At 37.4% G+C, this 23804-nt stretch overlaps 1 protein-coding gene across 1 annotated transcript in view; it reads left to right on the top strand.

The window, feature by feature from the left end:
• UBL3 (ubiquitin like 3) overlaps nucleotides 1-23804 on the top strand; it is a 55988-nt gene that overhangs the window by 26582 nt on the left and 5602 nt on the right. The window contains exons 2-3 of the mRNA XM_064716664.1: nucleotides 19199-19307; nucleotides 22884-22970. Coding sequence (XP_064572734.1) covers nucleotides 19199-19307; nucleotides 22884-22970 — 196 coding nt within the window. The remainder of the gene's footprint in view (nucleotides 1-19198; nucleotides 19308-22883; nucleotides 22971-23804) is intronic.

The following is a 23804-nucleotide window of genomic DNA, read 5'->3' on the forward strand; positions in this document are numbered from 1 at the left end:
TTGGAGTCATATGTACAACCTGCAGTTTTATACAACAAAAATGTAATTGTGCTGTTTCTGAAGCAATTAAAATAATTGTGGCCATTTAAAAGCCCTGGCAACTCTAATCCTTTATTTTACATAGAAGTATCTAATCTCTTAAGAGATATGTATTCACTAGCACTTAATGCTTTTCTGGAAAGGGAAGCAATCAATGTTATTTCAAGAAATTAAATATTTGTTCTGTGTTTTGTACTGCTTTCATACTTGAACCATGTGCAAAGGGAAAGACATTTTGGTTAGTAATAGAGTTTCTATGCTAGGGCACACTTTTTAAGTGTTATCAAAAAAAAAAAAGAAAAGAAAAAGAAGATACCACAAAAATATACTGAAGTTCTTGAAGTATTGTTGGAAAAAATATTAATTGTTGTCCTTACTGAGCACTCTGGATCAGAAGTCACAAGGTCTTTAAAATCTGTTAATTTTGGAAGGCAATGGTTCTGTTCCCTTCTCTGCACATTGAACTGCTGCCTGTGGAAGACTGGTAAAAAAAAATATGTTGTTCTTTCTCTTAATCTCCAACTAAGAGCACGTACTGAGGGTGGTACTTTTACAGTCCTTTCCAGGGACATTATGTCTGACTAAAACTATTTCAAGTGTGCACAGATATGGCACAGTTTTCAAAATGGAAATGGAAACCTTTCTCAATATGAGGCTTGTGCCTTTGGCCTGTTGTCATGAACTTAGGCTTCCAACTGTTATCTTGCTGGTTTGCCTATAGGATAATTTTTCCCCATATGTATTTCCTAGCGTTTCTGTCTGCACTCGTTTATGTGCAGGAGACAAATCATATGACAGGCTGTGTGTGGTTTTGGAGAGACAGAAGGGAGTGGAAGGGGTCCATTTAGCAGCTTGTCATCTTTAATATTTCTCTTTGGTTTTCTTCTTAATGCTTTTCTACAGAGCCGTAACAGCTCTGTAGGAGAATCTGTTTGGCTTCAGCCCGTTGTTAGGAGGCAGCAGCAGCAGCCTGGGGAGCTGCAAGTCAAACTTAAGCTCATCCCCACCTACAAGCACATGAAAATGCTGTAGAGGCCACACTTGTAACTTCTCCCGTTGTATCAGTGTCAGTTGGACACTCAGCGTCCATTCAGAGCTTAGTTTGTTGAGAGACGGGAAAAAATAATAATTAAGAGTCCTAATGACTTTGTCTCTTGTGGTTTTTATGTCAGTTACGCTTCCTTCCTTGATGAAACAAACAATATAACAACAAGGAAGTATTATTTACCGTGGTATTTTCCTTTGGAAAGTTTGGAAGTACTTAACTGATGAGTGTCTGTGAATGTAGCTTGTGAAGCAGAGGAGGGTGAAATACTATTTTGATTTATGTCCCTGTAGTAATTTAGCTTATTGCAAGTACCTTCCCTCTGTGCAAGTTCCCTCTGTTACCAAACCACAAAAGAATTTATTAGTAGGCAAGAAACATTTGAGTTTATGCTGCAATTTGCAGACTTCTTAGGAAATGTTTTTTCTGTATGTATGTGCATGTGGTTTTTTGGCAATGATTATCACTATTTAAAGAAGGATCAAAGTTAATGTTTTTTCAAACTTCCCAGTGTGCACCTTAGTGCACTTGTATTTGACTTGAACTTTATCTATATGTGATGTGGAAATATCATATTATGAATTATGTTAACTATTAAACATTAACTGAGAAAATAATGCAGTCTGAGTAGCTGTGAATTGTTATTAACCCTTAAATTTGAAGAGAAGTGAGAAGTTAATGTATATTAAAGGATAAAAATGCTCTTTTGGGAGTGAAAGATTACTTTTTCTTGATTAAATACAAAGCTTCAACATACACCAAAATTTGGTATGCTACCTGCTGAATTACTTCCTTTTTGGACATGAAAAACATGCTGAATCCCCCTTCTGAGGTAAGAAAAGAATGGGAAAATGCTGTAACAGTTAATAACCATATAAATTGTCTTTGGACAATGAGGGAGATTAATGGTCAGATTCCAAGAAAAGAGAGGATTTGCAAGGTAAATATTGAGTAGAATTTACTAGTTTGTTTTAATGAGACAGAAGATGTAATTTAGTAAGAATCGTTGTGAAAATGATTGTCTTGATTTACATCAAACAGGGCTGTTAATTTTCAAGACCCAAAAGCAGTCGTTGAAGGCAGGAAAACATTCTTCAGTTATGGCACAGTGGAAATGAGACTATCCATAAAAATTTTACTCTTTTCTCTGAGATATCCAGAATAGGTTTGTGATAAAATAAATCTCCATTTGCAAGTTAATATTCTCCATAGGTAGAATTAGTACTGAGAAGTAATACTATAATTAATAATTATGGAACTGCTTGCTAGTATATGGAATTTACTGTTGTTTATTTAGCAGAGTTTTTAATGGGGAAAGATAGAGGTGCCTTTTGGAAAAACACTAATAATATTTGAGTTGCAAAAAAATATCTCAGATGTTTAAGAGAAGTTTAAACTTGGGACCTGACAAGTATTCTAGAATGTAGGATCGAAATACTGCCTCTATTTTCTTTGTGAAAGCACAAATTATTAATATTGTATGTATTATTAATATTCTCACTATTAGTGAGACTAAATTCTATGGATAGTTTATGTTAATTTTTCACAGTGGCATTGCATGTGAGTTATTGTTCTTGTAACAAAAGCAGATTGACTCAGGGTATGTGTAATGCTTAGCAAACTGGTGGGTTTTAGCAACACTAGTCACATTTTTATTACTTAATCTATTCTCTTATGTGCATTCCTGTTCAATGTTTTGAAGCTTCAGATTATATCCTGTTGGAGACTTATCTTATGTAAAGACTCACTCTTGTTTCCATACTTAGTGTGTTGAAGATTGGTTCTGTTTGGCTAATCTATTATATTTCTATTATAACAACCTATAATTAATCTATTACATTACTATTATATTTTGTTAATATATTATATCTATTATATTACATTTATATAATGTATAAAAAAGTGTAATGTAATTAATATGACATTTATTAATGTAAGGATTTTATTTTATTATGGAGGAAGTCAGTTTTCTTCACATGTAAAGAAAGGAAGATGGATTATAGGGCACAGGTGTGTTCTCAGTTCCAGAGTGTGGATGGGTACAAGAGTGCAAGGTCTGTGCTGTACAACACAGCAATCATGAGACCTTTCCTAGGTTGTTTTGAGATGACACCAAGGCTTTTGAGACTTGGCTGTTAGCAGGTAATCATGATAATGGTCTCTTCTTCAGAGAGCAAATAGCACCCTGATGACTTTACTGACGCACTTGGGGAGGAAGGTGAATATGATCAGCTGGTTCAGTACGTGCATAAAAAGCTAATTAAACTTCTGAATCCTACCTTTGAGGCATGTGTTGGAAAGGTCCAAAATACCACGGGTTTTGAACAGAGGAGTTTTGCTTATGGTCTGTTACAATTCTTTGTGCTGCAGTTATTAAAATGTGAAACATGTTTTTGCCAGGATAGAATATAAACTTAGATACTTTATTAGAAGTTTCTAAACATTTGCCTCAGAGGCACTTTGGCTAAGCTTTTATGTGGGGCATATCATGTTAGGTGTATTCACCTGCTCTTTCTTGGAGAGGTTTTCTGCTCAGGAGACTCAATTGATTCTTGCCTTGGTTTTACTTATTTTTAATTGCTTGGCCATGAATATTTGTGGCCAGTTACTTTTCATGGCTTAGAGCCTCATAGGCTTCAGGTAGCTTTACAAAGTTTATAGCTGGCAGCCTCAGTCTTGTTCCATGCTGTGTTCATCACCACTATTCTTGATTTTTGTCTTTTTGCTGGTGTAGTGTTCCCCTTGCTGATGTTATTCCTGTGCTTTTTGCAGTCTGGAATTGAGTTGGGTTTGGGTTTTTGTGGGTTTTTTGTTTGTAGTTATTCTCTGTTTGTGTTTTGCTTTGGATTTGTTTGTTTGGTTTTTTCCCAAGGAGACAGTTTCCAGGTTCTACAAGTTTTTGTAGCTGTCATCTTGTTCCACTTCTACATTTGTTGTTCCCCTCTGTGCTGCCTTGTCTAGTTGTTTTATAGTGGTTTCAAGCTTTATTAAAAAATCTTGGATTAAAAAAAAAAAGTTTTTTTAACCTCACTTACAGTACAGACTAAAACAGAACTGAACTGTCCCACTTGGTACTCACCTGTCAGATAGCTGACGCACTAACAAATGTGTTCCCAAGATGACAAGATTGAATGTTTCTGTAATGTGGTAATGTTTAGATCCTAGGCAGTATCCAGCAGTGTATGCTTATTCTGCTTCTCAGATCCTTGATTTGTTGTGTAAATTCTGCATAATGTTCATATAATACTTATTTGGTATGATCTGATGGGCTGTTTCTTGCAAGCCTTGCTTGTTGAAGTAATCAGTGGAATAGTTATATGCACAGGAGAATTCATTATATTTGCTGAAAAGTAATTTCTGAATGAGGATGGGAGTGTGGAAAGCAGATGATGCCATGGCTGTGTCTGGCACAGTGAGGGACAGTGTTACTTGTCGCAGGTTGATGCTGATTGACTCTCTGCTGAATAGTCACCCAAGCCTTGCATGACTTAAGACAATAGTTTTCTTGATAGCTGTTTTGTATGACAAATACACTTCTCTTTCTAAATGCCAGATCTTCCTTTCAGCTTTGTATAATTATTTGTTTCCCAAACTGATAGGGAAGAATGGAATAAATCTGACTATGTGGACCTTCATTCTCTTCCTGTAGAGCAGCTGTATTCTTCTAGGCTGTCTTGTGTCTATGTGCTAGACCCTTTGTAAGAAGTAGTTACATCTGCAATTCTACTACTGTGCTGTAATTTTGACTTGGTAATTAGCTAGAAAATCATTTGCCTGATAACTGGAAACTTTTGAACCATAATACTGTTAGCATCAGGTTGTATGTACAGAACTGACATTGGGCCAATATACATACATATGTCCCTGAAAACATATTTATAATAATGGGTGTTGTGTCTCCTGACAGAGAGGGCTTGCTAAATTCTATTCTTATCCTCTTCTTTTCAAAAGCATGGTTCCATTAACTTTATTGTGTCATGGCAGGAAGTGCAAAACTATAACATCTTTCTTCCCTCTAATGAAAAGATGCCTTTATATATTTTTATACATACATGCATACATACATACATATATATGAATAAAATTCTTTTTGTTAAAGATTGGTCATTGTTGCTGACATGACGTCTGTCCACAACTCTTGAGCTGAACATGTTGAACCCCAATAAGGAAGACAATCTTCTGGCTTGATAGTTTTTGTGAGAGGTTATTCAGTTTCTTGTAACATCAAAGTGATGTTTCAATTGAGATAAATACGAAAGTTTAGTAATTGTTTAGGAAATTATTCTTCTCTAACTATAACTGGTTATAGCCAGTGGTGCCAGTGAGATTTTTCATAATGTGTTCAGTTGATGCTATCACTCTAGACTGTCAGCCTTTTTCTTAATGAAAATAGAGGTTTAGAGGGTCTCTGAAACCCATTATAGCATTTGTGGAACTATTAATAAAACACTCTTAATTTTAAATCAGCATCTGTCCTGTAGCCTGGAAGTAATATTGTATATCAGGCATAACAAATAGCTGTCCTAAAAAACTTAAGTCTGAGTACACAAGAAACAAAAATGAGGAGAGAGAGTCAGGTCATCTCCGACTGGGTCATCTCCAGGTCTCAGAGGACTTGGACATGCAGAGGTGGCAAGTACTGGCTGCTAGCTGTATTGACCACGTGCAAAAACATGAGAACAGGCAAATTTAGAGTTTTGCAATATGACTTAGGTCTAAAATGATTTTATTTTAGCAAAAGTCACAACGTACGAGAAGAAAAGCATGTTAAATTATGTATTCTGCTGTTGCCTATGTATATAGATTTAAACAAATTAGTTCAGGGAGGTAATACTAATTCCTTTTTACTTTAAAGGCAAGAATCATAGCTACTTGGGGAGCTGTCAGTGACATACCTCTGTGGTTGTCCATACCTAGTGTTTTGTAAATCATAATTAAGATGCAAGCTAGAACACATGTTGCCCCAGATTCACAGAAGCCAACCTTACTCACTGCTTTGACACAGAGCAGATGGCTTGTTATAATGTAGTTGTTGATGCAGTAAGAACTGAGAGCCGTGACTGGTGTTGCTTATAATCACTACTGATTAAAAGATTGTATTGCCTTCAAGAAGGCATCACTGTTCTCTCCTTGTGATAAGGATTTAGTGAGATCCTAGACCAAGAGGATATTTATGCTTAGAAGGTGCCTGAATATCAATTGGGTCTTAAATTTGTGCTATTTGTCTGAAGATAGATTTTTCTGAAGGGCTGGAATAAAGCATTTTTATGTAATTTAATGCTTTTTGTGTAGACTCTGGGCATGTAAGACAAATGAAGATAGAAGAAAGCTCTGAAAAAGCTTTTCTTATAAATCTTTTTTTTTCCATCTTCACTAAAATCTGTTTTTCTTTGAAGAAAACTCTTGTGTGGAGGAAAAAAGTTAAGGTACCTTCCCATGCAGACACACTGTGGTAGCAAGTACTTCACAAAGCCACAGGGTAGTCATAAAGGGATACTGCCTCAGAAACTAAATCATCTAAGGAAGTTGAGTGGTAAGTTAACAGCTGGTAAATGGTATGTTTCTGACTCTACAGAAGTCTTTACAATTCTGGAAAAGGAGGAGACCAAAATGAAAGGGCAGCTTTAACTCTTTTAGTCATTAATAGGCAGTCTGGATGTGCTGGTGCTCTTCATGATGGAAGCAGGATAAGAATTACTCTTAGACTGAGAGCTGGTTGGAACAACAAAAGCACTTGACTGGCTTCAGAGGGGAATAAGCTGTGCCTTTTAGTGTGCAACAGTGAATGCAGAGCACAGTAAATAACTGCATCAGACCTTATTTGTGATGTCATTCCATTAATTCAGACAGTTGACTTCAGCAAACTTAGCTTGGGGATGCATTAGTGCCATAATGTTTAAATAGAAGAAAAACATGTAAGGTTTCTATAAACATGGTTTAAATTTTTGTTGAACATTAAGGAGGGTAACTCATTGAGGAAGGAAAAAAAGGAAAAGAAAGTGTGTTCATTATTCTATTCTGAGAAGTACAGGCAGAGGTCAAAGTCAAGCTGTTTGCTCTTGAAGAGTTGTATTCTGAATAAATTGGCATCAGCATCAAAATCCTTGATTTTTATCACGTAATTCAGTGTTTTCTCTGGGCTATTTTAAAAGGAAAACAATTAGAAAAGGTTCTGTTCTCATTCATATCTGAGTTGCTTGGTTTTGCTAGAATAAAAGAGCTCTCTGGTCATTGAAACATCCATTTTGATTAAAATATGAACTATATTTTGCATCAGAGACAAAAATATATAATGTCCTGTGTCTTGCCTTTAATTATCACAGCTCAGTGATTTATGTAGTGCTTTGGAATGGCAAAACTTTGGCTGACTGCCATGATACACAGTAGGCCCAGAGAAGCTAGGAATTGGTAGTTATTAATAAAAATTTAATTTTATGGTATGCCCACCCTAGTGATCTGAAATATATCTCTAAGTCAAGGTGCAACTCTTTGCCTCTTTCATGTTTTAAAAGATTTTAAAGATTTTTCTCTATTTTGTTTTTGACATACACTCTCAAGGCCTGAAAAATTTCATAACTGTTGCTGACCAAGTTAAAGGACCTGTCAGCAGAGTCCCAATATGACTGTGAAGTGAGAAGCCACAAATTTGACCTCCTGTTGCTGATATTTCCATTGGGATCTAGGTCCTGAAAAATCCTAAGGAAGTTTTGTTGTTTTTTTTTTTATTTACGCCACAGAGTTTATATGAGGAGACTTCCATAGAACTGTCTCACTCTTTATTTATCCTTATGGAGTGACTTTTGTTTCTAAGAGTTTTTCAAGCTGTGTTTAGTTGAAATGGAAAATAGTATTTTTTTAGCTATAATCTCCTACTTAGTCACAGTGTGATGTTTTCTGTATTGCACAGTAAACTGTATTAAATAACATGTAATGCAACACTTACTGCAAGAGAAAAGAGAAGATGAAATTGGATTCAGAAGGTTGGGTTGTTTCCTTGGTCTTGTATTATTTCTCTTCTGCTCCAAATCAGACTATTTTTGTCTGGTTTTGGGGGCCTGAAGAGTAGCACATTTTAAACACAGGCTTTGTGTTAGAGATCAGTTTGTTTCTGAGGAAAAGTATAATCTCATGCTGTAATCTTCATGAGTAAGATCTCATGAATCTTTATGCTCTCATATGTAAGGAGCAGACCATTCATTTCCAAGACAGTGGGGTGATTTTTTTGTGGATTTGTATGTGGTTTAGTGTGTGTGTGTGTTTTATGTTTGGGGGTCTTTTCTTTTTAAAGAAATAATTTTTTTTCCTTATTTAAATATTTCCCAAGAGATTTTCTGAATTGGCTAGTTACTTGTGTTTTCTTATGTATATGTTCATGTACCTGAATATCCACACTGAAGTGATCCTTAGTTGATGCTCCTGCCTCACATGGTAGAAAGGGGAAGCAAAGGGAGGAGCAGTTGGACTTCTGCAAAAAAGTCTAGCTCAAGAATGCAGAGAACCCAGTCCATCTTTATTATGTTTAGGTAACTAAATATGAAAAATCGTGTTTTAAAACTTCATTTAAAAACAAACAAAGAACATTTTAAAAAACTGAAACTTTTCTCCTGAAAATTAGCATGTGGAACTAGAGGATATCCACGAATCAGTGCTGCTTGCAATTATAATTATTTTGATTGCTCCAGTAAATAGCAGCTCCCTTGAAATGCCCATTTTTTTCATGTACTTTTAATGTTTTCGTTGTGTTCACTTTTTTTTTCCTCCAAAGAGGTTTAGTTTTGGTCAAATTGAAGCTGATATTTATTTTCATCCAGGCTATAAGTGGAAGACTACTTTGACTTTTGCCTATGGTATGACCTCTGTGGGTTATAAAACTGTAGTACCAGTCTAGGTAGTCTTCTAGGTACATGGTTAAATCAAATTGAACCCTACAGAGTTGGTTAAAAGTAAGAAAAAATAATTGATTTGGGATTATGAAGGGATAGAGAGTATGCCTCTGCTGCTTGTACTTGGAAAAAGTAGCTATATATGGAACTGGTTCTATGGAATTGTATGTTCTGCTTTGTTAGCAGCAGTGGTAGTGCTGACTTTCAAATTGCAGGTGTTAGGCATTGCACAACATCAGTGTTCGCAGACTTGATGGTCTTGCATCAGTCTTTTACAAGGTGCCGCTGAACTGTCCTAAATAATATTTTAAAATAATACTTAAATATTCTCCCTACAGAACACAATAGAACAATTATTGAGTTATAACAGAATTAAATCCAAATTTAAGTGACTAGAATTATCATTAATAATATTTGTGGGGTGGACTCCTAAGCTTCAAATATCAGCTTAATAGGAGAGAATGAAAACAAGGTGTTGGGCTTATCCGGGGGCAGCTCTTGAGAAGAGATGGCAGAATGGTAGCACAAATGGTACACGCTGATTGCATTTTTAAATTCTGGAGTCAAACACTGGGATGTGTGTCATTAAAAGATATTTTTAGGGAGACAGAGATTGAAAATATAGAAACAGACACTTTTTTCTCTCTCTCTCTCCTACTCACACTCTTTCCCACTTCAGAAAGAAACCCTGGAATGCTCTCCTCTGCTGTTATTATATGTAAGTTCTGGAGAAGGCACACAAATGCCAGTGTTGGAGCTGCAGCACTAACTCCATGCACTACAGGCCCGGGACCCCAGGATATGTCACAGCAGGATGGGCTGGTTCCTGTTTCACAGGTCCCTCCTGAGAGCAGGAGCTGTAAACCACCGTAGATACCAAACCACCTCCCTGTGGCCCTGCTGACCAGAGCGAACTGGTTCAGCCTGCAAACAAGAACTTCCCTTGTGGGCATTGCAGTTTTACTGTTTCCACTCTTGTGTTTGGAATTGACTGGCTCAGTGTGGCATACCGATGGCTAAAATGGCCTCTACCCAGATTTCATGTTAATTTGAGTGTATCAGTTTCACTGTTTCATGTTTTAATCACTTTCTTCCTCAGTGAAAGTACACTTATTCCAACACTGAGTTGAAAGGATGAACTCCAAAAATAGCAAACTTGAATGCCACTTTCTGCATTTTTTACTACCTATTTACATTAAGTCTCCTGATCTTCTGGCATGTGTTAAAGACAAGTTAAAGGTCTTCGATGTCTTCTGTCTTGTAATTTGCACATTAGGATCATGATGGACTAAGACAATTACAACATGTGCAGGGTGAAACTGCCCTGACTATGGCTAATGAGTAATCAGAGTAGGTCTTTGAGTCTTCTCTGTCAGAGTGAATTCTCCTGGGAGGCAGCAGGAGACAGTTTATGACTAAAGTATGTATGTGGGATACAGTGGCCAAAATTCCACTTGACCTGAGGTACTTGATCCAGGTAAAGTAGTGCCTCAGTTTTCTTTTACTGCTGTGAGACAAATTATTCTATGTTAGAGTCCTACTTCATTAAATCATGAAAAACTCTTTTGCTAATACAACCAGTATGTTGTAAGAAAAAGTTATTCTTCTGGTTTTAAAGTCTTGTTAAAGTTGATTTTCAGTGAAAATTCTTAGTTCTTAATTAGCTCCAGCAGGCACATTAGTGTGTTGTGTTTACCTCATCCCTCTCCACAAAACCCCAAAAAACCAAACTAACCCAGAATTGTTTCAGGGATGCAAATAGTCAAAAAAGGGTAGTACATAGGAAACGGTGCATAGGAAACGGTATGTAAACTTGACTGAAATCCACTGTATTTTGCTGCTTATTTATTACAGTGGCTGTATTCATTTCTTTTGAAGAACAGTGTTTCCTAGATATTTCTTGTGAAAACATAATCCTGAAACTCATTGGAGGATATTGCCATTGTTCCTATGTTACTTGAACTGAAGTGAGGAAATGGATGAAGTGTAACCAGGCACTAGGATTTTAAGTTCAAGAGTGTCATGGTTTCCATAGAAACAGCTAGTTCTATCATAGCTACTGAGTTAAATGCCTATAGGATTTTGCTTTTTTCCCCCCTTGAAGTAAAATTTGCTTATGCTCTCTTTTGGTTTTCTCTTTCTTTTCACTTCAAGTTTCTCAAATTTGCTAACTAAGTTTTTAGCAGTTCAAAGCTTCTTTATCCATTCCTTGTTTGAGAAAGCAGTTGCACATAAAACCATATTTGTTTCACTTTGGAGTAGTCTAAAGGTGAGTGTGTCATTGGAACTGGTCTGAAGTTCACCTTAGCCCTGCACAGTGACGCAGGGTGCTGTCACATTTACCCGGTGTCGTGTTGGGATTGCCCTACTTTCACAAGTGCTGTGCCTTTGAACAAGTGACACAGCTGGCAGTGGACCTTCAGAGCTTTGTTCATTCACATGGACAATGTATGTTTCTTTTGATTGTCCATGTCAATCTTTTGTTTCATAATACAAAGGAAATTTATTACAGATACTGCAAGTGCTGTAGAGGTTGAGCAAAGCTAAATACAGGTGTTCTGAGTGTTGTCAAGTGTAAATTTTAGGTGTTCAATTGAGGAAGTGTGGTTAAGTTACCTGTATTTCCTATTAAGTATCTGGTGAAAATAGGTGGCTAGAAGTGTGATTCATGAGAACCGTAGTTTAATTTATTTTACCAAGTGACTCTTGAAGAAGAGTTCAGAATGAAGGATCTCTTGTCTCTCATTGAGAATGCTTGCATTCTCATTGCTTGCATTATAATTTTGCTCTCTTACTTTCTTACCTTGGGCACCTCAGTCCCTCTCCCAGCTAGTTTCTTGGCAGAGAAGGAGCTAATACTATTATTCTAGATGTGTCTCAAATTCCCAGAAAGTTCTGGAAGTCTTCAAAAGGCTGCTTGGGGAGATGACTTAGTTTCAATGACCACGAGCTGATACAGTTAAAATCAAATGGAAGAATAAACAAAGCAGGAGTATATGTAAAGGCTTTGGATTTCAAGGAGGCATATGCTGATTAAACTAAATGTAGTGGGTTAGTATTAAGGAGTGTGCCTGAGGGATTTGCATGCTTGGTGTTTCTTCGGGTTGAAGAAATTAAGTTATAAAATATCTACGTGCTAGTTGAGTGAAAAGATGTGAAGAGAGACTTTGAACTTGACAGATGAGTAATCATCTTGGGAAGGATGCTGAGAAGGAACAGAGAAGAAATAATGGAATAAAATTCATGATTTCTATTGATCCAAATCAGATCAGGACAGATTCATCAGCCAGTTTTCTCTGGAAGGAGAGTGTTTTCCACATAGGAGAAATGCAGAAGAGGTGTAGTCTGCCTGGACTTCAGTGGGTAGCTGATTTTGCATAGCAAGGGATCAGCTGGGGAAGGCAGAGTTTGAGTGTGTGACTTAGGTGGAGAAGATGGCAAAGTACAGTGTTCAGGATGTAAGTGTCAGGCTGTCAGTTATGCTTAGTGGAATTCCTTAAAGATAGTTTTGGGACCAGCTGTCTTTGTATTGTCTTCATTTATGCCTCTAAGACAAGGAAAATCAGTATGCTGATGAAATTTGTTGATGATGAATAGTATAGAAGATGATTGTAGTGTTGTATGGAGATGGGATTATCTCAAAGACTGAATTAAGAGGAACAGAATTAGTCAAATTACAATAAGAATATCCTGTACATTATGGGTGGTTAAAAGCTGTATTTTGAAATGCAAGCTTGAAAGTTTATGTCATAGAAACAACTGGGCTGGAGAGGAGCATTGTGAGATTACTGCATTACAAATCTAAGACAGTTGTGATGTTTGTAATTGAAAATGGAGAAGCTTTTGCAGTCAGTTTAAGGAGGTTCTAGCATCATTTTATGAATTCCTGAAATACTGTGTATCATTCTAATTATGCATACTTAAGAAAGTTTAAACAAAACTAAAAATATGGATAGGGATTAAAGAGGATTGTGGAATTGTTCACTTTGGAAAGGACCTTGAGCAATTTTCTAGCCCAAGCTCCTGCTGGAAGCAGACTCACCACTGAATTCAGACCAGATTGCTTGAGGCTTTGTTGGTTGGACCTTGAAAATTCACAAGGCCAGAGCTTCCAGAGCATCTCTGGGTGACCACTGTTCTGAGATCCTCAGGGTGAAAACCTTTCTATCTGATCACAGTTCAGAGTCTCTTGTTTCCATTTATGACCATTGATCTGTTGATCTTCTGTCTTGGACCTCAGTAAAGGGGTACTTTGGTAATTTAGGCATGGGAAGGCTGCTAATAGGTCCCCTCCAGGCCTACCAAGCCCAGTTACCTTAATCTCTATTGATGTGCTTCAGCATTCTGAAGACAGTGTTCCCACCAAGGGCCAGGCTTTTAATGAGGAGAACCTTTGCTTTTTAATTTTGGCTAAATGTGTCCTTGTCTGCAGATGCAGAAGAAAGCCATCAAAACCCCAGGGTTTTTTGGGCTAAAGCGTGATGTGCATGTGACATCAGTGAGCGTAACTTATTCAAGAATAAGTTTAAGCTGGGAATGAGAAGAGAGCACTCAGTGAAACAGCTCAGGTTCTACAATGGACTTGCAGGACATGTAAAAACTGAAGTTCTTCATTATATTCAGGTGGATGCATTCCAGGAGTGACCTGGTGTTCAGAACCTGCAGGTCCCTGCTGACTTGTCTTGTGTGATGCTTAGACTGTTATTTGGGCTTTGTTCAACCTTGTATGTAAATCTGGTGGAATTCAGTCACTAAAGTGGGGGCTGAGAGATTCCTCTTTGGCCTAGAGCCATTAGGAAACCTTAATGTGTCTTTAGAGAGCCAACTTCCTTTTTACATTAATGAACTTGCACAAGAAGGTAAGTGTATTGGATGTTGAGGAAAAAATTGTTTTGTGCATGTATTTCAATCTTAAAACAGCTAAAGAAAAGCAGTTGGTTTAAACTTGGGGCTGCATATGATGCAGTGATATGACACTTCTCTGCATTTGAATTGTAAGTTGGGGAGCAATCTTAAGCTGCTACTGGAGCATAAAATTGATAACTAATTAGCTTGTTTAACTGAATAGATGAGAAGTCAAACATTAAGAAATGAGATTTCCAACCTACACAATGTTTATTGATGTTAAAGTGACTTCCCATTTATTTAACATTAGCTGTGAAATTAGAAGCACTGTGGCACTAAGATATTATGTAGGTATGCCTTAAAGAACGAACAAACTTTGCAGATGCCTAGAGCAAAGAAAACACGACTTACTCTATGTCAGCATATATGTGACCCAAATTTCTCTTCCAAAAATTGTGGTCACAGTTGTTACTATAATCTTTTCATAAATATAGTTTTATTTTTGGGTGGTTTTCTGTTTGGTGGCGGGGTTTGTTGTTGTTGTTTGGATAATATAATCTATGCTGAAAATTTTTATTGTGTACTCAGTGCAACTGATGGGGGAGTTACTGGAGCTGTGATTATGAGATTGGGTTGGGGGGGAGAGGGTGAGATTTGCATGCTCGAGATCACAAACAGAATGTGCTATTACATAAGAGTGCAGAGGGGATGTAGACTGCAAATTGTATTTAATCCTTCTTCTGATACTCTGGCTGCCCTTGACTGCTGTCAGCAGTAATGTTGCAGTTGATGCTACAACACAGAAGTGTGAGGATAGTATCTCTATCACTTTGTTGTAGCAAAAGGCTGGAACTCCCTTTGGTACCCTGAAAAAAAGAAAAAAACCATAATCAGGACAGTTGTTGTAACATTCCCAGTTGAAAAGCAAACTTGTCAGGGCTATGAGAATTGCAAAAGTTTTTTGTGACCAAGACACTCAACAAGAATAGGTGGAGGGGCTTTAAGCATACAGGGAATACAGATACAACCTCCTTGGCAGCTTTTAATGTAGGAAATAGTATAGCTCGGGTTGCTAAGAATTCTTTCTTAACTTGAAAAATAAAAACTTGATGCTTTTGTGTAAAAATTTCTCTACCTAACCAAGACTTTTTTCTTCACTTTGAGTTATTGTGTATACACATATGGGTTTATCTTTTCTCTTTCTTCTTTTAGTTCTGAGGTTTCTGGAATTTCTGGAATTTTTTTCAGATCCCCTATAGTTTATTTGCAAGATTAAGTAGTACAGCAGTTGCAAGTTTTACAATATTCTTGAGGGAAATGAGATTGGATTCTAAATTTAGAGGCAAGTTTTAGGATTATTTGCTTCAAACCCTTTGGGGTAATGTGATAAGCAACTCAAGACTAAGATTCCTTCAAGCCAAGATTAAGAAACACAAATATATATATATATATATATATATATATATAAAGAGAGAGAGAGAGAGATAAACATGCAAACTAAATGTGTCAGTGGCATGCTGTACTATAAATAAGAAAATGCTCAAAGCTTTCATTAGAACAGCTATATCTTTGCACTTCATATAACATCTGCTTGACTGACTTCAAAATTCATTTTGGGCTTCTGCTGACATGGGATTATTTTTTTTTTTAATGAAAATATTTATACTGTGTTTTAGACATACTTTTTAATATACCCTGTAAAATGATTATCTTATCTCAATGTGCCTTTTATATTTAATAGTAAGACTAAGAAATGCTCTTCAGCATTAAGAACCTTATCCATCTTGGGGAGGTAGAGGGAAAGAAGGATCTCACATTTTTCACTCTTCCCCCTGCCTCCCCCATCCCTCCCCATATTGCTTTTATTGATTTTATGGTGTATATTAGCTGCATAGGTATGACTTAATGAAAATTTCCAGGAAGCGAAGTTAGTTTTCGTTATTTTTTAGTGATATTAATCTCCTTTCTGTATTCACTGTAGTGTGCCTAGTGATCTCAAAACTCAGTAGTGAGAATAAAAAGAAATATGTCTTCCTAATGTTGTGGCAGAAGAAGAATAACTTCACTTCTGTGTTAACATAATGTCTATGTTAATGCAGTGCCATAATCATACTTTTAAGTGCTGAGCAGGGCTAATCTTTTGGGGTTGTTTTTAGTCATCTTGTAGGATCCAAACAAAGTAGTTCTAGGGAGTGGATGGTTTGGTGTTATGTCTGCTACCTAGGAAAGTGCTGTGGTCTTAAAACCAGGTAACCCACACCACAGCTAAATTACACAGAGATGAAGCAAAATAAATCCTTAGATAAATGATATAAATTCAGAGTTTGGGAGCTGCTTGGCCAGAGGGAGCAAGCTAAGGGGGTGTCTCATGAGCCAGTTAGAGTATAGGAAATGGATATGGGGAATTGGAGTGAGAGGCAAAAGGGCTGCTGGTGAAGAAGCTAAGGTAGGCACTGGTGCTGAAAATTTGGGGTTGGTTTGTTTGTTCTTTTAAACAGGCAGCCCATTCCAAGCACAAGTAACAGTTTGTGATGTGGTCTGAACTTCCTAAATTTTTGGCAGTATTTTAAAAAGGTGCATTAATGCTTTAGAAATAATGAGGTATAGAGAGAGTGGAATCAAATGCAGTACACCCCACTTCCAAAAGCTGGAGTGTGGCAAACTGATGAAAAGAACTTACTTTCTACGTGCATATTTTTATAGTGTCATCTGAATATGTACTTAGTAACTGATGTGGTGCTGTTTTGCAAACTGTTGGTTAAACAGGAGAAATTAAAAACTATTAGAGAAACTGTGTGTCTGTGAGCCTCACATAAAGGACCTGGCTGAGAGGGGGGGAGGCAGCTCAGAGAGCACTTGTTATTAAATTCATTATCAAACAGCTGTCAGATTAATTTTGATGTTTCCTAATTCATTTAATGACAAAGGTCAGTGTAAAGATGTCTTGCTGCTAGAATTCATTGGTGACATGAAGTTTGAAAAGTGCTTGTAATGCAAAGAGGAAGAAGAACTTTGGGGGATTTCTTAGGTCCAGTGCCCAGACATGGGATAAATCTGAAACATCTTTGTGATGCAGAATACTTCTTTACACCTATCCTCCTTTCTCTCTGAGGGATGGAGTAATAGGACTGGGATGAAATTTGTAGCCATGTGCTTTAGGGTGATACAGCCAAAATAAAGGCTTGGAGGCTGAATAATTGAAAGGATCAAAGTAGAAAAGAGTGCAGAGTAACTGAGCAAACAGCATGGTGCAGTTATGAAGAAGGCATATGTGCTCTTGGGACACAGTCACAGGTGGTTCCAGTAGACAGAGGAAATTACTGGTGGTGTTCTACAAGCATCTGGTTAGACATCGTGTAGTATGCTTCAGAAATTGTCATTTGTTTGGGGAGGAGATAGAAAAAATTGTGCAGAGACAGGCTCCTAGGATGAAAGGAGAAATAGGCATCTCACTAGAGAAAGCTTGAAGATCTTATCTGGGGTAGTCCAGCTAAAGAAACTGTGTATGTGAGTGTTGTCTATACATACACAGGTGGAGACAGTAAAGAGGGGCAAAATACTGAAACTGGAAGGCAATATAAGCAAAACAACACCTGAATGTAGTCCAACTTTTTGAAGCTGTAGTTTCATCACAGTAGTTAGGTTTTTGGAGTAAACAAGAACAGTAGAACTTGAGCTGCTTTTTCTGGTAAATATTGGTGAAATCTGAAAATAATTCCATAATCATTGTGGAAATCCCAAAGAAAACAAGCTTTACTGTGTATAGCCAAATGTCTGAATTTTATGAAGAATTCTCTTCAACTAAACAGCATTCCCTCAGTTTCTCTCTTTCAAGTTTTTTTTTGTCATTTCATGGTATGCAGTGATGCTCTTGGAGTGGCTGTGGTGCTTTCTCAGAGACAGCTGCCATTTGCTTTCCTGGGCTAATGGGAGTACTTGTATTTTTCCAAAGGGTGTTAGTGGGAGGACAGGGAGGAGAACTTAGCCTTTTATGCTCACTCTTCTTGTACTTGCTACACTTTGAAATAGACACTGAATTGCTTTTAGGAGGGGTCATTTCCTTCATTGACCTTGCAGTATGCTGGATGGTAGAGACTGTAATTTGGATACCTCCATTAGGTGCTTAAAGAAAGGTGGGATGAATCCAAGCCAAAGCATTCAGGAGGGAATAGATGATCTGTCTAAAGAGCTTCTGAAATAAGTGGAGAGCAGGCAGCTGAGGCAGGGCTCTTATGTTGAGCAGATGTGATGCACTGAGATCTTTTTCAAGAAGTCTAGAAAACTTGGACTTTGCTGTAAATTCTGCACTTGATATTTGATGTAGAAAACAGTTTGCTGAATTCCAACAAAGAAAGCTTTGTTGCAACTTACCTCAAGTGAGAGCCACAGCTTGAGAATGTGACTTGGAAAAAAGTATCCAAGCAGTTAGTCTGCTAAAGGCTCACTGAAACTTGATGAAATGTGGGCCCGTAGGTCAAAGTACAACAGCAGCTGGAGTCCTGCTTGCCATGGGCATTGCTAGGTGCTACCAAATGTATTTTGTGACCTTGCAAACAGTCACTTGAGGAGCCAAAATTTAATCTCTTTTGCATTGTAAATAATGTAATGGTGAGTTTTTTTAATATGTGTTATTTTAATGCTATATGGAAAAGAAATTACATTCAGTAGTTTGCAAATGGAAGAGAGGAAAATTATGGCTGAAGGAGCTGGTGGTCATATGGAGGAAATTAATGAAAGAAAAATAACGGTGTGATATTATTACTGTGTTGCATGTGGACCTCACTTTACTTGTGGTGAAAGACAGTTGTGGGACAAAGTTGGATTCAGAAGAGTGGCAGAGGCATTCAGGAAGGCAATTCTGTGGCAGCTGGCAGCAAGGAAGGATGCTGTCTAACTCTGGCATTTTGTAGGAGATGCACTGGCTGAGATCAGAAGGGAGCATTCTAGGGCTTTTATTTAGGCTCATAGGTATTCAGGTGCAGATTTTGATATTTTAATTCTAAGTTAATTTTTCAGGTTTATATTTTTCCTCTTCATTCAGGAACTATGTTGCCTATGTGTCATTGCTAGAATATGTTTCTACCTTATTGAAAGCTATTTTTTACTGGCACAGTTGATTCAATCACTAACAGAATCTTCTGGTGTTTATAATCAAAAATACCAGCTGTTAGAATTTAATCTTCCTAGATTATGGATATGTGAACAACATTCTGTTGACCTCTTTGACCCTCTTTTTAGCATATGTTAACATGTTAAACTGTTTTCTCAAATCATTTGGATCAGTCTTCCAAAACCAACAACAGATTTTAGTAACTGTAACAAATAAATAATTTAAGTTGTCTCTGTAAGCTTTCCTAATACTGATGTTTTGGGGTTTTTTTACCAGATAAATTTGCGCCTCATCTTGGTAAGCGGGAAAACAAAAGAGTTCCTGTTCTCACCGAATGACTCTGCTGCAGATATTGCAAAACATGTGTATGACAACTGGCCAATGGGTGAGTAGCAGTGTGGCTTTGGCTTTTTAACTGGTGAGCAAGGAGATTCCCTGTGTATTCAGACTGAAGTGTCAATAAACTGATCTCTTGCTCAACATTCAAATTAAGTATGTGTATTCACTATCTGGACAAAGATTTATGCAGAAATACAGGTGTCTTGCCTTCTTTTTCACAGTTCCTTCAGTTGGGCAGATTTTTAGATGTCAGAACTGTTTCCTACTTTATTTCTGAAATCTGCTTCCCCAAATTGAAGTACTTCTTTCCCCCTATCTTTAGACACTTTTCTTTATCGATCCATTTAGAGGATCTAGTAAGTGTGAGGAAATGTCAGAGATATAAAACCTCTTATGTGAGAACAGCTAAAATAAAACATGGGAAGTCACAGGAATGCATTAGTGAAATTGAGTCTGAAGTACTTTTTCCTTACTGCCTTATCTTCAACAGGATCTGTAATACTGATATTTCTTTAGGAAGAAAATGAATATAAAAGCTCATTTTAAGAGACATTAGAAGATTGGATGTTGTTTGTGTAAATATACATATACTTGATGTCATGCAGGAATACTGGCTTTGGAAAATGGACTTGAGAACTTAAGATGTGTATTCACATATGTGAATAGCTCCCCAAAACAAAGTGCTTCTGTTCTCCCCGACTATGATTTCATGGGAAAATAGCCAAAACCTAGACATAGCATTACATACGATGAAAGAAAATGCTTCTTTTGGTACAGGACTTCATTTGGGTTACTGTTTTGATGTTAAAAAGGCTACTATTTAGACAAACTAAAACATTGCACTATCTGTTTCTGTGGTGCCTTTGTCAAAGACATATGGTGGATAATAGTTTATGCCAAAAAGTTAATGGTGATAATCAGTATTTTAGTCCTTAAACTGGTCTTTGAGGTCAGGAAAAAAGTTCAGTTTGCTGTTTGATTTGCTGGGATGCAGTATTATGTATTTAGTAAAATATGTAATGAAGGAGGAGGTTTTAAGTCCTCTGAAGTATATTAGTTACAGAAGTAAAACGTTTTAAAAAATAGGTTAACATAGCTTCTGTGCTGTACATATTTTAATGTACATATGTACATAATGTACAACATAGTTGTCATAACCAAATGTTCTTTGTGTACATTTATCTGCATTGGTAGAGGCAGAACTGGATTTTTTTTCCTTACTCAAGTCTGTGCCTGTGAACATGCGATATCATGTTCACAGTCTTGTGAAGAGCTTGAAAGTTGCAGATTCTGAGTTTAGAGTTGGGAAGAAACCCAGACCTTAAAGTCTCTTCTTTAAAAAAAAGTAGAACCAGACATGGAAATCTCAGTTCAAATACCTGCTGTCCTGAGGGAGTACTCTAAATTTTGATGAATATTTAATTGCTTTTACAAAGAAGAATAGTCTCAATTTAAATGAAAAAAAGACATCTCACTTCAGAATAGCATATAGATTTTCACAAACATTTGCCCATTAGATGTTTTCAGACTGAGAGTGCTCCTCTTTGCCACAGGACTGAGAAATTTTGATGAGGACTAAAGTTGCCTTGAAACAGAGATGCTACAATTGTTTTTACCACCATTTGGACTTGTCATGATCTTGTGGGGAAAAAAGGAATGAAATAACCTCTGTCACATGCTGGCAGGATTAAGGCAAACCTTGCCCCACCTCTTTTGGCAATAGAGTTGTTAATTAAGGATGTCTCGACTTGCAGTACAAAATGCCAAATTTATTTTAATGTATATCATCTAGATAGGCTACCTTCTTCTCCTCTTCTCTTCTTCTCCTCCCCATTTTCTGCTAAATAATATTAACTTCTTTCTTGTACAGCAATTATCTGAACTTAGACAAAAAAAAAGGTAAATTCAGTGCATCCTTGGCTCATTTAGTCATCGGTGGAAATTAAAATTTGAATTCATGTCAGAAAGAAATGTTTCAGACTTCCAGCCAAGAAGCAGAAATTAAAAGGATGGGTAACTTGGCAGCTTAACAGTGAGAAAATACCTGTGCCAAAATCTAGTCTGTCTTCCTTTGGTTGTGCTTTTACATCATTATGGCTCTGTCAACTGGCTGAATTTCTCTTTACAGCCACAGTATAGTGGAGGTCAGACTGTATGGAGTAAAAAAATTCAAAACAAAACTATTATGGTAGCAGTGCAATAATTCAGCCTTGATGTAGCCCACTTCACAGCACAGTGGAACGGGCATGTGCTTGAATTGCAAGACAATTGAATCAGCCCCTAAGTGGAAATACTTGAAATTCAAATAGCTTTGGTTGCCTAATTTGATCTAATCTTATAAACCAGGCCCATGGGAGCACCTGGGAGTGTAGCACATTCTACTGCTGGCACCAGCCTTGCTCCCACCGCGGTCTGGGGCTGAGATGGCTCCTGCTGCCCAGTCTCTGCCTGCTTGCTTTTTGCACCAGATGCCTCTCTGTACACTCTGCAGCTGTGGCTTTTGTTTTACATGCTTCCCCTTCTACTCTTTTCAGTTCTTCTCCTTTTGTGGTGCCAGTTGCTATTGCCTGTATGTTAATTGTGTGTTCCCAGTGAACAGGTTGGTTTCTGTGGCTTGTCCTGATCTCTTGCTGAATATTGATTTTGCTATATAAACATTACAAAAACAGAAAGAGAGAATGTTTGTGAACAACGGTAGCCAGATATCTGGTCATCTAAGAAACAGAAGACACTGTATTCCCAGAGAGACCATTTAAATTCAACATTTCAAGGTTTTATGATACTTGTTCTGAAAGCAACGTGCATATTTATTTGTTCTTCACATTGTGACAGGGAATGGGAAAAGAGTAGGAAAGACCATTTAAGCTTATAATTTATTTATGATAGCTTAAGCATTGTAGGAAAATGCAAGCTTGCTTTTTTTTGAACCAGTGTTTGCTACATAAAAACACTGAAACACATAAAAACACGCATAAAAATGGATGGGCCTTGGAGAAGCTCCTTAAAATGTATTGGTGGGCGCTCTGAGAGAGCTCTGTGGTGGCGGTCGGGGGCTGCTCAGGTCACTGCCCCCTCCAGACATGGAACTGGTTGGATCTGGCCACCATCGAACTGCGCTGAGCTGCCTGCGGAGCTTTTTTTCAGGGCTGTGATCTCAGCGTCCTGTTTCAAGTGACCCATCACATGCGCTCGCTCTGTGTGCGGCAGCTTCCCGCTGCTGGAGAACGGCTCCAGCCAGTCAATTAGCTGGTGATGAGAAGTATGGCTTGGGAAGCCTCAGAATGGCCTGCATATCAGGATTCAGGAAGCAATTTGCATGTATGAAATATTTTCTTTAGGACTTGTGTATCTGCTAAATATATCCTGCAGTCTGTGACATCAGTAATATTTATACTTGCAGACATAAAATTACGTGTTTCAATGCCCAGGGTCAAATAATAGACTCAAGAATAGACTTCAGGAGTGCTGGCCTTGAATTATCTTCCTGTACCTTCAGCCTGTGTTCTCTCTTCAGTGTTTTGTACAAGAGTCCTTTCCTGATTTTCTTCCTGGGTAAAGGTGAGAGAAGTAACAAAAGATGTTTTTATTACAATGTAACTGTGAAAATTCTCTCTCTCTTCAGACTGGGAAGAAGAACAAGTCAGCAGTCCAAATATCTTGCGGCTTATTTATCAAGGGAGGTTTCTTCATGGCAACGTGACATTAGGAGGTATGAAAATAATTTTTATTATACGTGTTACAGTTTGGCAAAAGGGGATATTTATTTGCAGTTCAATGAATACTACTTTACTGTTCAAGATCACAGGATGGCCTGCTTTATACTGCTGTTCTTGTGCATACAGTGACATTGTACTTTATTGCATATTTTTCCATCTTGTTACCACGAGCTGTTAAACTTTGCGAGGTCCCACCTGCCAAGTGAAGTCTCCTCTCACACAAAGGAGTAGTGCTGTAGTGCTGCTTTTATTTGTTGTCTTTCTAAATGGAATATTTTGTTCCACCTCTCTTACACTGCATTTGCAGTACAAGCTACTTAATAAATATCTGAAGTATTTTAAAATGCTTGATAAACTTTATGATAATTGGTCAAACAATACTTTAAATCTTTGTACAACGCATGGAGACACCCTGTGAATGAAAATGAGGGGAAGCATTCTTGCTGTCCAGTGCTCTCCCAGGGATACAATTGCATAGTTATGTGAAAACAACAGTAAATGGCTTCACTTCGATTGCTAAGGAAATGCAATTCAACTGTGCCCCCTCGTGGCAAGTGTTTCCCCACGATTACGCATTTTGGTGGGAACCCTTCATAGAGGTGTGACACACAGTTGTTAAGTCATCCCTCCTTTTGTAGGTAGCATTTGCCAGTGGGAATATCAGCTGTATCAATGACTAAACAATATGAGACTCTTCATTCTGTGCCAGTTTAAAAACAAATTAACGCTTCTGCTTTGTATGTTCAAATTACATATGGTTTGGTACCTGAATGCTGTACAGAAAGGAGAATATAATACAATACAAAATCACCAATTAATTATTTTGA

The sequence above is a fragment of the Zonotrichia leucophrys genome, chromosome 1, assembly GCF_028769735.1.
Source record: "Zonotrichia leucophrys gambelii isolate GWCS_2022_RI chromosome 1, RI_Zleu_2.0, whole genome shotgun sequence".
NCBI classification, from domain to species: Eukaryota; Metazoa; Chordata; class Aves; order Passeriformes; family Passerellidae; genus Zonotrichia; species Zonotrichia leucophrys.